The sequence below is a fragment of the Pongo abelii genome, chromosome 21 (assembly GCF_028885655.2).
Source record: "Pongo abelii isolate AG06213 chromosome 21, NHGRI_mPonAbe1-v2.0_pri, whole genome shotgun sequence".
In the NCBI taxonomy this organism is placed as follows: Eukaryota; Metazoa; Chordata; class Mammalia; order Primates; family Hominidae; genus Pongo; species Pongo abelii.
The window spans coordinates 34442010-34456676 of NC_072006.2; the positions used below are offsets into that span (position 1 = coordinate 34442010).

Below are 14667 nucleotides of genomic sequence, written 5' to 3' on the forward strand. Positions count from 1 at the left end.
GAGGGCCTTGACAGAAGCTACTGTGTCTTCAGTTCTCACTGCTCTCTGGCACACAGTTAGTGCTTAGTAATGAAAAAAGAATCAATCAATTCACAACCTGCACATAGTAGGTATGCATGAAATATTTTTGAGCAGATAATAGTAGCTGACACTTGGCACTGACTATGCACTAGGCACAGTTCTAAGTGCTTTGCATGCATTCATGCATTTGATCCTCACAACAACTCAGTTACTATCCCCATTTTATGGATGAGAAAACCAAAGGTCAGAGAGGCTCAGCAACTTGCCGGAGGTCACATATGTAGTAAGTGGCAGAACTGGGGCTTGAATCCAGGTTGTCTGACTCAGGCTTCCCTGTACCACCAGGTTCTACAGCCTCTGGGCTGGCAAACCATGAATACAAATAATAATGATGGCATCAGCTACTATTACTTGTACACCTCAATGTCAGGCCTTGTGCTGGGTGCTTTGCAGCCACCTTGTCTTTTAATTTCAAGAGTCCTCCTTGGGCAGGTGTTATTGAATCCATTTCACAGATGAAAAAAGTGAGGCCCAGAATTAAGGGCACACAGCGAATAATAGGCTCCGGGTCCTAACTCCCTCCAGAGTGGGACATTTAGAGGCCTGACCTTGGCTTTTCTCCTCCACTGTCCTGGGTCCAGCTCCCAATCCCTATCTCCCCCAGCCCATTACCACCTTTGTGTAGACTGAGACCCAAGGCTGGCCCCCACCCTGCTGTCCCCCAACCCACCAGAGACCTGCTGTCCTTTCATTATGAAAAATCTCTCTTTGTCCTTCCCTTCTCTTCCCCAGCCAATTACCAAGGAATTAACTTGATTGTGAACATATTTTGAAAATATTTTCACTGTTGTTTTTAAAATTTTTCCTTTGTTTGAAATAGTGTTACAACTTCAACCACAGGAAGAAGAAAAACCCTATCCCAGCTGACCAAAGCTGTGAATATAAAACCAGAAATGACTGTATTAAATAATCAAAACCGAAAACCACCTAAACAATAGAACTCCTCAGAGTTCTGGCGTCAGGAGGACTGGGGTCTTTGAGGCTGTCCCAGCTGGGGTGGAGTTGGGGGAGGTTGCAAACACAGGAGATGAGATGAGGGTCTTGCTTCCTGCAGTGGATTGTAAATTCTGCTCTGGTGCCTGGGCCTTCTCCAAAGGGTGCTGAGCACTTTCTTCCCTACTCTGTTTTTCAGGTAGCTGGACAAAAGCCTAGGGAAAATGGGCAATTGGATTTATACAAAAGATTCAGGATGGGGCTAGAGATGGAGTTTCAAGTTAGAGGCTCCCACTGGGGGCTCAGTCTGGGGCCAGAGTTAGGGCACAGTGTGGAATCAGGATCATGAGTCAATATGGGACCTCGATTAGGACTCAGTCTATAACAAAGATCAGGAATCAGTCTGAGGCTGGAGTCAGGGCCTAGTGTGAAGCGAGATTCAGAGTTCTGACTCAAACCAAAACTGAGGCTTAATCTGGGCTTCAGTCTGTGATCAAGCATGGGGTCAGAGCCCCACCTGAGACCAGGGTTATGTTGTGGTCTAGGATGAGGTTCAAGCTTCAGTGTGCGATGCAGGATCAGGAGGGCTCTGACCTGCTCTCAGTGTGTGACAAGAATCAAGATGCATCCTGGATCCTCAAGCTACAGAAATGGGGTCCTGGCTCTACTCCTTCTTGAGATCATGGGCAAGTCAATTCACCTACTGGGCCTCAGTTTCCTCTTCTGTAAACTAGGGGTAATGGGGATAATCACAACCCCTGTTCTGACTCCTTCCATGGCTTAAATGTTAACCCAAATGAGACAGCAGATGTAGCACGCTTTGCAGACTGCAGAGTGTTGAACAGGCATTTATGTAAACACCCTGAAGGAAACTCCAGAGAAAGCTTATTGTGGGAAAATCAAAATGTCACTAGGCCTCCTGCTGTAGCTTCTATCCTAGTTTTTCTTCCTCCTGGACAACTAATAATAGCTAACAGTTATACAGCATGGTCTTGTGCCATGTCCTAAGAACTTCATGTATATTTAACTAATTTAATCCACAAACAACCCTATGAAGTAGGTACTAATATTATCAGCATTATCAGTGGGGGAAACTGAGGCAGAGATAGGTTAAGTAACTTGCTTGAAGTCACACTGAATAAGTGGAAATCTCTGATTCAAATCCAGGCAGTTTGGCTCCCAAGTCTATGTTGAGTGTAGGAGCTGGGGAATGAGGGATGAGTCTGGGGGATTCTTCATGGAGCAGACAGACACAGATGAGAAGTACAAGTCAGCCCCAAAGACCTAGGGGTGACTTGTGGCCCCCAGCAGCCTGCCTTTGCCCAGGAGGCCAAATCTCCCAGCAGACCCCACTGCCACATGGGGACATAAAAGTTTGGGATTGGCGGGTGGCATCAGGCATCTCTTTAAACTTGTTTGTTTATGGAAAGAAATTTCAGGCCAGCTGCTGAAAACCTGTATTTTATGGGTAATTTTTCAATTTATTTCACACTGGTATTATAAAAAACAACAACACAACCGACTGTGGAGGCTGGGATTCCACTGGGGTTGGTGAGGGAGGGGCGCTGGCTTGAAGCAGCTCCTTTGTCTGCCTGAGCATCCTACAGGGAGAAGGCTGTTTGCCTTCCCTTGGGAAAGAACAGGTAAAACAAAGAACAAAGGTGGGTTTGCAGAGATTTTTATTTAAGAGGAGAACAAGAAGAAGTCCAGAGGAAGAAGGTGGGGGGTTCGATGCCTCTGTCTTATACATAACAAAACCAAGGCACCGATCATGAAAGTTACCAATGAGAACTCACTCTGGGTTAGGTGCTGTTCCATGTTTTACCTGTAATACCTTATAGGTTGTCATGAGCATTAGTAAGAATTAGTCTTGGTTTGGGGTTGCCAGAAGCCAACCCTGAGACAAGGATTTGAGTTCAAGAAATTGATTTGGGAATTGATCCCGAGAAACATAGCATGGAGCATAAGGAGTGAAACAGGAAGGGCAGGCAGCCCATGAACGACAGGTTACCCAGACAGCACCGTGGGCAACTGAAGCTCAGTCCCTCTGAAGTCAGCATGGCAGGGCTGGGGAATTCTAGGAGACAGCATGGCGGGAGACAGCGTGGCATGTTTTATGCGTCCGGCCATCCTGCCCATTCAATAGAGAGTTGGGGTATTTGTCCATCACTGAACATCTCCACTGTATTGAGTCCATTAGCAAAGTTTTTTTCCCCAATTATGGTATTTTTCATTTCTAAAATTTCTATTTGGTCCTTTTATATAACTTCCATTTCTTCGCTGAGATTTTCTGTTTTCATTTGTTTCAAGAGATTTCATAATTTCTTGCCAAAGCATTTTTATGATGACTGCTTTAAAATCCTTGTCAGACAATTTCAACATCTGAGTCATTTTAGTATTAGCATCAGTTGAAATTTCAGGTCTTATTTCATACTTTATTTTAGCAGGCAGCAGTTTCCCTGTTTAAATGTAGCGTGTGAGTTCTCATTTACTTTTGTGGGCTTTAGGTCCAATGACAGTAAAATTGTTGGAACACTTGCAATTATTACTGTTTTTTTTTTTTGAGATGGAGTCTTGCTCTTGTCACCCAGACTGGAGTGCAATGGCACGATCTTGGCTCACTGCAACCTCCGCCTCCAGGGTTCAAGTGATTCTCCTGCCTCAGCCTCCCAAGTAGCTGGGATTACTGGCATGCGCCACCACGCCTGGCTAATTTTTGTATTTTTAATAGAGATGGGGTTTCACCATGTTGGCCAGGCTGGTCTCGAACTCCTGACCTCAGGTGATCCGCCCACTTCAGCCTCCCAAAGTGCTGGGATTACAGGCATCGGCCACCGCACTTGGCCTGGAACCCTTGCAATTCTATTCTGGTAAGCCTTGTTCTTCTGGTGCTACTGGGGCTGGCATTACCCTGCTACCAAAACCAGACAAAGACAGAACAAAAAAGAGAAATATAGACCAATATTCTTAAGGGATTTAGACACAAAAATCCTCAGCAAAATATTAGTAGGTAGAATTCAGCAGTATATAATGGAGAATGGTACACCATGGCCAAGTGGGGCTTATTCCATTGAAGAAAGGTTGGTTTAATACTTAAAAATCAATCAATGTAATACACCATATCAGTAGACTAAAGAATAAACATTAAATGATTATACCAATGTGCAGGAAAAACATTTGACAAAATTCAACAGCCATTCATAATTTTTAAAAATGCTCAGAAAAGTAGCAATAGAGAGGATCTTCCTCAAGGTGATAAAGAGTATCTACAAAAGTCCTACAGTCTAATGTCATAGTGAATGACTGAATGCTTTCCCACTAAGACTGGGAACCAGGCAAGATTGAGAACAAGGATATCTATGCTCATCACACTTACTCGGCATACTGCTAGAAGTTCTAGCAAGTTTGATAAAGCAGGTAAAGGAAACAAAAGGCACAAGATCAGAAGGAAAGAAAACTGTCGCTATTTGCAGTTGATATGATTATCAATGTTGAAAAACCCAAGAAATCTACAAAAATAATCCTAGAACTAATATATGAGTTCAGCAAGGTGCTAGGATACAAGATCAACACACAAACATCAATTGTATTTCTATCTGCTAGCAATGAACACACAGACAGCAAAATTTAAAATAGAATACCATTTATAATTTCTAAGGGAGAAAAAAGGAAATAGGTATAAATCTAACAAAACATGCACAGGAGTTGTATGCTGAAAATGACAAAACATTTATTTTAAAAAGTCAAAGAAGATCTAAACAAATGGAGAGACATACTATGTTTTTGGATTGGAAGACTCAATATAGTAAAGATGTGAATTCTTCCCAAATTCATATACATGTTTAATGCAATTCTAATCAAACTCACAGCAAGATTCTTAGTAGATACAAACAAGATTATTCTAAAATATATATGAAAAGGCAGAGGAACTAGAATAGCTAAAATAATTTTGAAAAAGAAGAATAAAGTGGGAAGGATCCGTCTACCCAATTTCAAGATTTATTATATAGTTACAGTAATCAATACAGTGTAGTACATTGGTAGACAGAAAGACACATAGTCCATGGAATACAGGAGACAGCCCCAAAATAAATCCATGCCAATATGCCCAATTAATTTTTGATAAAGCTTTTACATCAAAGCATACTGGAGCAATTGGACATCCACAGACGAAAAATAAAAAATGAACCTCGAAGTAAACAAAAGTTAAAAATGAACATAAACAAAAATAAACAAACATAAACATAAAAAACATAAACAAAAATACAAAATGAACCTTGACATAAACCTCACACTTTGCAAATCACATAACCAACAAAGAACTTCTATCTAGAATATATACATAGAACTCTTAAAACACAATAGTAATGTAAAAATCCAATTTAAAATGTGTGAAAGATATGCACAGACATTTCACCAAAGAGGATACACAGAAACCTATACACAAGTGAGCATGGCACCTTTATTCTTAATGATGAAAAACTAGAAAATACCCAAATGTCCTTCAGTGGGTGAATGGCTAAACAAACTACATTACATTCATACTGTGGAATACTACTCAGCAGTAAAAAGCAAATAACTAATACATGCAAAACTAAAATGAATCTCCAAACAAATTGTGCTGAGTGAAGAAAGCCAATCTCAAAAAGATACATACTGCATGACTCCATTATACAATATTTATGTAAAAACAGTTATAGAGATGGGAAGCCAGGCGTGGTGATTCACACCTGTAATTCCAGCACTTTGGGAAGCCGAGGTGGAAGAATCACTTGAGCCCAGGAGTTCAAGACCAGCCTGGGAAATATGGCGAAACCTCACCTCTACAAAAAATAAAAAATTAGCCAGGCATGGTGGCATGCACCTGTAGTCCAGGCTACTCAGCTGAGGCAGGAGAAGCTTTAGCCCAGGAGGTCGAGGCTGCAGTGAGCCATGATCGTGCCACTGCACTTCAGCCTGGGTGACACAGCGAGACCCTGTCTCAAAGAATAAAAAATTACAGAGATGGAGAACAGATTAGTGGTTGCTAGGGATTAGGACTGGAAGTGGAGAGGGAGGGTGGAGCCATAAATGGATACCATGAAGGAGTCTTGTGATGATGTTTTAGTATCTTGTTTAAGTATGTTTAAGTATCTTGATTGTGGTTGTGTTATACAAGGCTACACACAGGTCAACGTTGCATCCTAGGAAGCCCCTCAATCCCTGGCAAACCAGACAGCTGGTCACCCTAGCAGATGGCCCCCTAGTAGGGGCCATCATGTAGCCCTTGCATCTCTGAGGAGAAATTTGGTCTTCACCAGGTGAATAATACAGGTCCTCTGGCTGCTTAAGAAGAGCTTGTAGGGGTCAGAGCAGACACAGGAAGGAGCTACTGCATGACTGGGGCAAGAAATGAGGGTGGCCCAACGTTGGTCAATGGGCCAGATGTTCACCAAATTCTTGCTTTTCCTCTTGTGTGTTGTCTAGCACATGGCTGGACTACATTTCCCAGCCACCCTTGCAGGTAGGTGTGGCCATGTGTCTGAGTTCTGGCCAATGGGACATAGGTAGACAGGCTCTGTACTTCCCATAAGCCCTGCCCTTCTCGGTGAGCTTTAAACCAGGTACTGAACAGGGCAGAACACAAGCTGAAAGGAATCTGAGTTCCTGCTATCCCACAGAGAAGGATCTGCTGATCAGGAACACATGCTGTGAGCTTAGTGTGTTTCAGCCATTATACCTGTCTTCATCTATTTGTGACAATGGTGCCTTAACTGACACCCCTTGGGTGCACACCCCCTGGAGCATGCCATCAGCATCACTAGCCTCCCTGGGCACCTGTATTGGGGTAGGGGAACTGGAAAACAGGCCAAGATGCCCAGACAGCCCCCATAGTTAAAGAGAACCAAACACCCTCTGAGCATCTTGGGGCATGAAGGGCCCTGAGTTCTGGGCCTTAGAACCCTAGAAATATCCAATTCTGGAAGCACTAAAGGGGCTCTCACAGAACACGAAATCCCATCTGTGCCATTGAACAACTGGGGAAATTGAGCCTAAGAGAACAGAAAGTACTTGAGGTCCCACAATGAATCTATGGATGAATGAGTGCTTATTCATTCACTCATTTTTTAAAAAAATCCATTCCACAAGTATGTCTTAATCACTGCAGTGTAAGGCACATAGGGACAAAATAGAAGATTCCTGTCCTCATGGAACAAACAAGCAAACAGGAACTGACAGACATGAACAGGTACTATGGATGGTAAAGCAAGACAAGAGGATAAAGTGAATGGTGGTCCATTTTACTGGAGTGGTCACATGGGGCCTCTCTGAGGAGGCAACATCGAGGGGAGACAAGCCCCCAAACATATCTGGGGAAAGATTTTTCCAGGCAGAGAGAACAGCAAAAACCGCAGGATGAGTGACAAGAGTCTGAGAAACACGAGGCTAGCTAGAGCAGAGGCAGTGGGGAAAGAATAGGGGAAGAAATTCAAGAAGGGGTGAGCAGTTTCGTCCTGCAGAGCCATGTGGCTGGCTGTCAATTCACAATGCACATTGGACCTCTCTGGCCCTGCTCATATGGAAGCTCTCCCCTTTGGACTTTGGAGACTCCAGTACTGGGGGTAGTGGGGAAGGGAATGACCTCCACTTTCCTAAGGCTTGATCTTCTGGGGTCACCTCATTTCTCCAAGTACCTGCATTCCATGTACAGGCTGGGAGACTTGTGCATCTGGATAATTCATTCATTCACCATTCATTTATTTATGCATTCATTATGCAAACATTCTGAGCACCGCTGTGTGTCTGGCTCTGACTTGAAAGAGATGGCAGTTTGGAGGGAGAACAGACACATCCATTGTTACCACCTGATGTGATCAGAGCTGTGATAAAGAGATTGTGGATGCCCAGAGGAGGCACTGGACCTGGCCTGAGAATCAGGGAAGGCTTCCTGGAGCAGAGGCAGTGAAGAAGGAGGTAGGATATAGGATGGTATTCCATGGAGAGGCCCCACAACATGAAAAGCTCAGAGGTGTGAGAGGCCTGTGGTGTTTGTGAAATAATCAAGGGCTGAAATCTCTAAGGCTAAAGGGAGAAGGGTGGGGCAGTGGGAAAGACTGAGATCAGAGATATCAGAACAAGAGGGCCTTGCAGGCCATGGTGACTACCACAGTGGGACACCTGGATGTGCATGTCAGCTCTGTCCTTGACTCACTGGGTGGCCTAATCTAGGCACCCCCAGTCCTGAAGCCTCAGTGGTCTCATCTGTGAAATGGAGCACTTTGGGTGGGCTGGCTCTGACATTCCACCAAGATCTCAGTGTTGTCTGCCAGTGTTCTTGGGGCCACACAGAAAGAATGGCCAGGCTAGGGCTGTACCTTCAGCTGCCACACTCTCTGTGTGTTTCCCCTGCCCCTGCCATGCCTTCAGGTGTCCTTCATTGCACTGGGAGAAGGAGCTGGAGGAGATACCAGCATTTACCTTCCATTTCTTTTGGAGCAAGTGCCACATGTAGGAAAAAAGAGGACAGGCTGGGCAGGGTGGCTCATGTCTAGTCCCAGGACTTTGGGAGGCTGAGGCAGGTGGATCACTTGAGATCAGGAGTTTGAGACCAGCCTGGCCAACATGGTGAAACCCCGTCTCTACTAAAAACTACAAAAATTAGCTGGGTGTGGTGGCAGGCGCCTGTAATCCCAGCTACTTGGGAGGCTGAGGCAGGAGAATCACTTGAACCCAGGAGGCAGAGGTGCAGTGAGCCGAGATGGCGCCATTGCACTCCAGCCTGGGTGACAGAGTGAAAATCCATCTCAAAAAAAAAAAAAAAAAAAAAAAAGAAAGAAAGAAAGAAAAGAATAAAGGAAGGACAATTGTTCAGCAAGAGAGTGTCAAGTGTAAGTTTCTCTGGGCCTCCCTCCAAGGCCTCTTCCATTCTGATGAGTCTGTGCCTGAGAAGTGGCTAAGAGGGGCAGGTACTGGACCAGAATGGCCACTGACCTGCTGTGTGGCCTTGGGCAAGTCACTTGGCCTCTCTGAGCTTCCCTTTACTCCCCAGAAAAGTGGGATTACTCAGAATAGAAACCCAAACCATTGGGTTGTTTTGAAGACTCTATTATATGTAAAGTTCTTAGCAATGCCCACCATATATGCCTCACAAATGATAGCTAGCATTATTGTTGTTGTTTTTCGTGGTTATAGTGACAGGAGAGGTGAGCATGCTGTCGGGTTGAAGGAGGAATTTTGCTCTGAAAGGGTTAAACTCGAACCAGCTGCTCCCAGTCCTGGTGATAAGGTTGGAGGAAACACAGTCCAGGTCCCCAGCCCTGTCACAAGCGGATTTATGAGGTGCTGGTCACTTTGAGTCAGAGTAGATGATCCCCGCAGGCTGCGCAGGAAACATTCAGGGTTAGTGGCCAGAAGGGGCTCAGGACTCCGTTAAAAAAATGAGACAGAGTAGAGAGAAAAAGAGAAAGCCAGGCAGCAGGAGCCCCGCAAACACCCCACCCTGCAGGAGGGAAGAAGGGGAGAGATGGGGTTGAAGGGAGAGACAGAGAAAAGGGAGAACCAGAGGCCCAGCCAGGAGGACACAAACAGTGAGCCTGAGAGAGAGACGGCCGGCAAGAGTAAAGGATGCAGGAACAGCCAGGCAGGGTCGGGGGCAGAGCCGGGGAGGGCGGGCCGCGGAAAGACCGAGAAAGCAGGAGCCAAGGAGTTGTCCTTAAGGGCCAGAAGGAGGAACAAACAGAGAAAGGCGGCCAGGGGGAGGGAAAGAAAATCACAGACGCTGAGAGGGCGCGGGAGACCGTAAGGGTCTCCGGGTGTCCGCGCATCTGTACCTGCGCGCGCGTGCGTACCTGTGGCTGACGGTGGGCATGTACACGTGCTCGGGGGTAGTGCTGGAGGCAGGAAAGACGCAAGACCGCGGGCTGCGGGACAGATCGAACTCGAGGACCCTGACCCGAGTGACCCCCGCCCCCTCCCCCCGCGCTCCCGGGCCCCGAGCTGGTTAACGCGCCGCCCCCGCCGCGCCGGCTCCTCCCCGCCAGGGCAGTTCCCCGGCTCCGCCAACGCCCTCATTCGACCTGGCGGCCGGCCTCTGGGCGGACCGCGGGTCCCTGGCGGCCGGACCGACCCGCGCCTGGCGGATGCGCCCGGCGCGCCCACAGCAGCCCCTGTGCCCGCCGTGCCGCCGCCGGGCCGTCGGGCCGTCGGGCTGCCTGGGGAGCGCCAGCCCGGATCAGGCTGCCCAGATGCGGGCGCCACTCTGCCTGCTCCTGCTCGTCGCCCACGCCGTGGACACGCTCGCCCTGAACCGAAGGAAGAAGCAAGGTACAAGGGGTGGCTGGGCAGGGCGGCCGGGCAGGCGCTGCGGGGCAGACCGGGGGCTGGAGGACCGGGGGCGGCGGCTTTGGGGGCATCTGCCTGGTGCCTGGCGCCCTGGATCATTCGCTCCTCCAGACGAGTCTCAACCTCACTTAAGATGGGGAGATTGAGGCTCCAGGGCACCCACTGAGCGAGCCATTGAGCAGGGTGAGCCAAGGAGACTCACCCAGAAGGGAGAGGGTAGCGGGGCTCTCTGTAGCAGCCGCATGGTCAGCAGAAAGGAGGAAGGCTTCGTGCAGAGACAGAAGACTCAAGAGCCAGCCTGGGGGGCACAGGGACTAGGTGACAGACTCAGTGGCGTAGAAGCCATTCCAAGCATCCACGCTCGGCCAGGAAGTGACATAGAGAGCCTTGGGCTGGGCGTCCAGAGGCCCCAGTCCCAGCCTCATCACTCACCCTGACTCCTGGTGTCACCTCCCAGAGGGCAGTGATCCTCCATGGCCCCGCTCTGTTGAGTTCAGCCAGACGAGAGACCTGAGTTCAGGTTCACTTATTCTAATAGGGGATGACCTAGAAGAAGTCCAGCCCCTCAGAGAGCCTTAGTTTTTCCATCTTGACCTCTCAGGCCACTCGGAAGATGAGCCAAGGTTCAGATTGTAAATATACCAGGGGCCGCATGCACTCTCACCTGGGAGTCCTATGCCACAGCCTCGCTGTGAGAGTCAGAACATCCTCAGAAGGTGGGTTGGAGGCTGTCCCTGCAGAGGAGGAGTTGGTAGAGCCTGTGCCTCAGAGAAGGGTAAGTGGGTGAGCAAGTGAGCAAATCGCCTGCCTGAGCTCGGCAGCCCTTTGGCCTCCAAGTGCCACTCTTAAGATCAGCAGCCGAATGCCAGCCACTGTGCCACGGGTTTTTCATGTCCTAGCTCATCAAATCCCAACTATATCCTCATGGCATAGGGATCGTCCAGTTTTAATAAAGCCTGGGATTCCAAGGCTCAGACTGGTTTAAATAACTGCTGAATTGTCCAGCTGGTGTCTTCTCTCTTTCCAGCCCTGGCATCGGGTCTGAGCAAGGATAAAGGGGAGAGAAAATGAGAGAGAATGGCTTGCCCTCTGGGGCCTTCCATTTGTGTGAAAGCCCTACAACGACGCAGTCACTCCTGGAACGGAGCAGGAAGCAGACAGAGGCTGTGGGAGAATTGGGAGGTGGGATTGGATGGGGTTGGGGAGACTGTGGCCCAAGAGGCTCCAGTTCTTGCTGTGACAGTGGGACAAGGGACTGGAGAGGTGTGTGGTTTTCAGCTGAGCTGGGGTGAGTTTGGGACTCTATGGGGACACTCCTTTGTGAATGGCCTTTGTTTAGTAGTTAGGGGCATGGGCTCTGGAGCCAGGTCAACTGAGTTCAAATCCCAGCTTCCCCAGTTACCCACTGAGTGACCTTGGATAAGTCACTTTGCCTCTCCAATCCTCACTTTACCCATCTGAGGGTCCTTTAGAAGATCTCTGAGATCTTTCTCCATTCTAAACAATACCAAAAAAATCAAACAAACCCCCTTTCCGTTCATCAACCCATCTTTTACTTAAGTATCCTGCTCATAAGGAAGATTGTGGGCAAGACTGACTTAGTATGTATGGGAAAGGAGTAGCTAAGGACACAGGCTCCTAATGGGTGCTCGTAAGTATTAATCATTCTCATTTCCTGTCCACTGTGTCTTTGGCTACTCACAGTGGCCTAGTGGGGGGAGAGGAGAGATGCTTGTTTTCTGGATGAGGGAACTGAGGTTCAGAGAAGGAAACTGACTTGTCCAAGGTTGCACAGCAGGTGAGTAGCAAAGCAGGCTCGAATCCCAATCTGCCTGACATAATGCTGAGAAGGTATCTTCTGAGGTGTGCTGGTCTTCCCTTCTCAGAGCCTCAGTTTCCTCATCTAAAGAGGAGCTGGTTTAGGCCAGGTGTGGTGGCTCATGCCTGTAATACCAGCACTTTGGGAGGCCAAGGCAGGCAGATCACTTGAGGTCAGGAGTTTGTGATCAGCCTGGCTAACATGGTGAAACCCTGTCTTTACTAAAAATACAATGATTAGCTGGGTGTGGTGGCGGGCGCCTGTAATTCCAGCTACTCGGGAGGCTGAGGCAGGAGAATCGCTTGAACCCAGGAGGCAGAGGTTGCAGTGAGCCGAGATCATGCCACTGCACTCCAGCCTGGCTGTCAGAGTGAGACTCTGTCTCAACAACAACAACAACAACAACAAAAAGGAGCTGGTTTAGAAGACTTTAAGATGCTTCTCAGCTCAAAAAAGACAAAAAAGAAAAATGAAAAATTCCTATCCTGCCGCTTTTACCCCCTGCCCCATCTACAGCTCACAACCACCTCCCCAGGAGCTCAGTGAGGAGGTAGGGATATGGCCACAATTTGGCGAGGGGCTCTCGGCATCCCTCCTGCAGTACCTGATCTCTTGCCTCTGGGACACGCACCTGCCTAGCATCTTCAGAAGAGGCTTAGGGCTCCATTTATTTGTTGGATACAATGGAAATAGCCTTGGATTTCAGCCACACCCCTGACCCAGTTGTGTCATGTGAACTTGGGTGAGTGGATTTTCTCTGTCCCCCGCCCATAGCCTCAGTGTCCCACTGGCACTGCAGTGGGGACCAGAGCTAGATAAACCCTTCCTGTAGCATATTTTGCAAGGCAGCCACAGGAGTTCTGGTCAAATAGATTGGGAAATGCTGGGTTTAGCAGATTTCTTGGCTGTGAGACTAATCAGAGCATGCTGAAGAGGTGGAGATAGACAGTGTAACCCAGGTGTGATGGCTCAAACCTATAATCCTGGCACTTTGGGAGGCCAAGATGGGAGGATAGCTTGAGCCCAGGAGTTCGAGACTAACCTGGGCAACATGGCAAAACTCTACAAAAAATACATTTTTTGTCTCTATAAAAAAATACAAAAAATAGCCAGGCATGGTGGTGGTGGTACACACTTGTAGTCCCAGCTACTTAGGAAGCTAAAGTGGGAGGATCGCTTCAGCCCAGGAAGGACATCAAGGCTGCAGTAAACCGTGATTGTGCCACTGCACTCCAGCCTGGGCGACAGAGCAGACCCTGTCTCAAAAAAAAAAAAAAAAAAAAGAGAGAGAGAGAGAGTGACCTTTCCCAAACATATTACGCATCAGAGACCATTTCTCATAAGGCATCTGCTTGGAAAATTCTGTACACAATCCCTCAGGGTCCTACCAGCTTTGACCTTATCTAACTTTGGCAGGAGAATGTGTCCTGAAAACACCTGGGTATTGGCAGTGCTTCATTCATTCACTTGTTCATTTAACAAGTTTCACAGGGCAGCCTCTGTGCCAGGCTCTGTGTTGGGGACCTTGGAGATACCCAGGTGAGCAGCCCTGGGCCTGTCCTTGGGGAGTTGCCAACATAGAGGGATGACCCTTTCCCACCTTTCTCCAGCCTCCCCCATGCCTGAGTCTTTGGCCTTAGCATTTGGCCAGGTCTGCACAATCCCGAGGAATGAGGTGCTGGGCTGGCATCTGCCCTCTCAGCCCCCTTAAGGCCCAATACCCACAGGCCCATCCTTCCTCAGGCTCCAGCGCCACTGGGTCTTAATGAAGACCAATTTTTCTGTTTCTAAGAAAGAATGAAATAAAAGACTTGAGAAAGATTCTTGGATCTCAAGTGTCTCTTACAAAACAGCATGTTGATTAATTAAGTATAAATGAATCAGAACCAGATGGGGACATTTTTTTGAAACATGCTGGGGTGTCCTGGCAATGGGACAGTAGGGCAGAGTGAGGGGGCCCTGGTTCGCATCCCTAGATATGGAGGTCCATTTAGGCAAGGAGGAGATGCCAGCCTGTGACTGACTTTCCCTGACATCCAAGGCCTTCTGGGGAGGGACCCTCACATTCACATGGGGCTTCTGGATCTTTCTAGACCTGAGCGAGCAAGGGGCAAAGTGAAGAGCCCTGGGTTCAAACCTTGAGCCCTCTCCTACCCTAGATATGTGACATTAAGCAGGCCACATGCCTTCTCCCATCCATGCTTCCCCATCTGTGAAACGGGAAAACTTACACCTACCTCTCTGAGCAATTGGGAAGATTTACTGCAGTCCAAGAGGGAAGGGGGCCAAAGGCACACAGTAGGGGCTTCATAAGGATTTGACCACTTTCCCTTCCCATTTTACAGCAGAGCAGACATGCCCTGGACCAGAAGGAAGTGGGGTCTCATGTGGGTTAAGCTCACCTCTGCCTCTTGCTTGTGGTGCATCCGGAACAAACCTTCTCCCCTCTCTGAGCTTGTTTTTCTTTATTGTAAATTGACTGTGGCAGTGCCCACTCCAGAGGCCTGTTATGT

General features: G+C 48.0%; 1 protein-coding gene across 5 annotated transcripts in view; it reads left to right on the top strand.

Moving 5' to 3' along the window:
* The first annotated feature begins 10062 nt into the window (after positions 1-10062).
* RSPO4 (R-spondin 4) overlaps positions 10063-14667 on the top strand; it is a 43458-nt gene continuing 38853 nt past the window's right edge. For 2 of the 5 annotated variants that reach the window (XR_008516895.2, XM_002830144.4), the window contains exon 1: positions 10063-10317. Coding sequence is in view for 2 of the 5 variants with exons in the window: in XM_002830144.4 (XP_002830190.3) it covers positions 10134-10317 (184 nt within the window). In the remaining 3 variants the exon portion in view is untranslated. Of the gene's footprint in view, positions 10318-10936; positions 11111-14667 lie in introns of all 5 variants that reach the window. The other 3 variants (XR_008516893.2, XM_002830145.4, XR_008516894.1) reach the window with 2 other exon arrangements.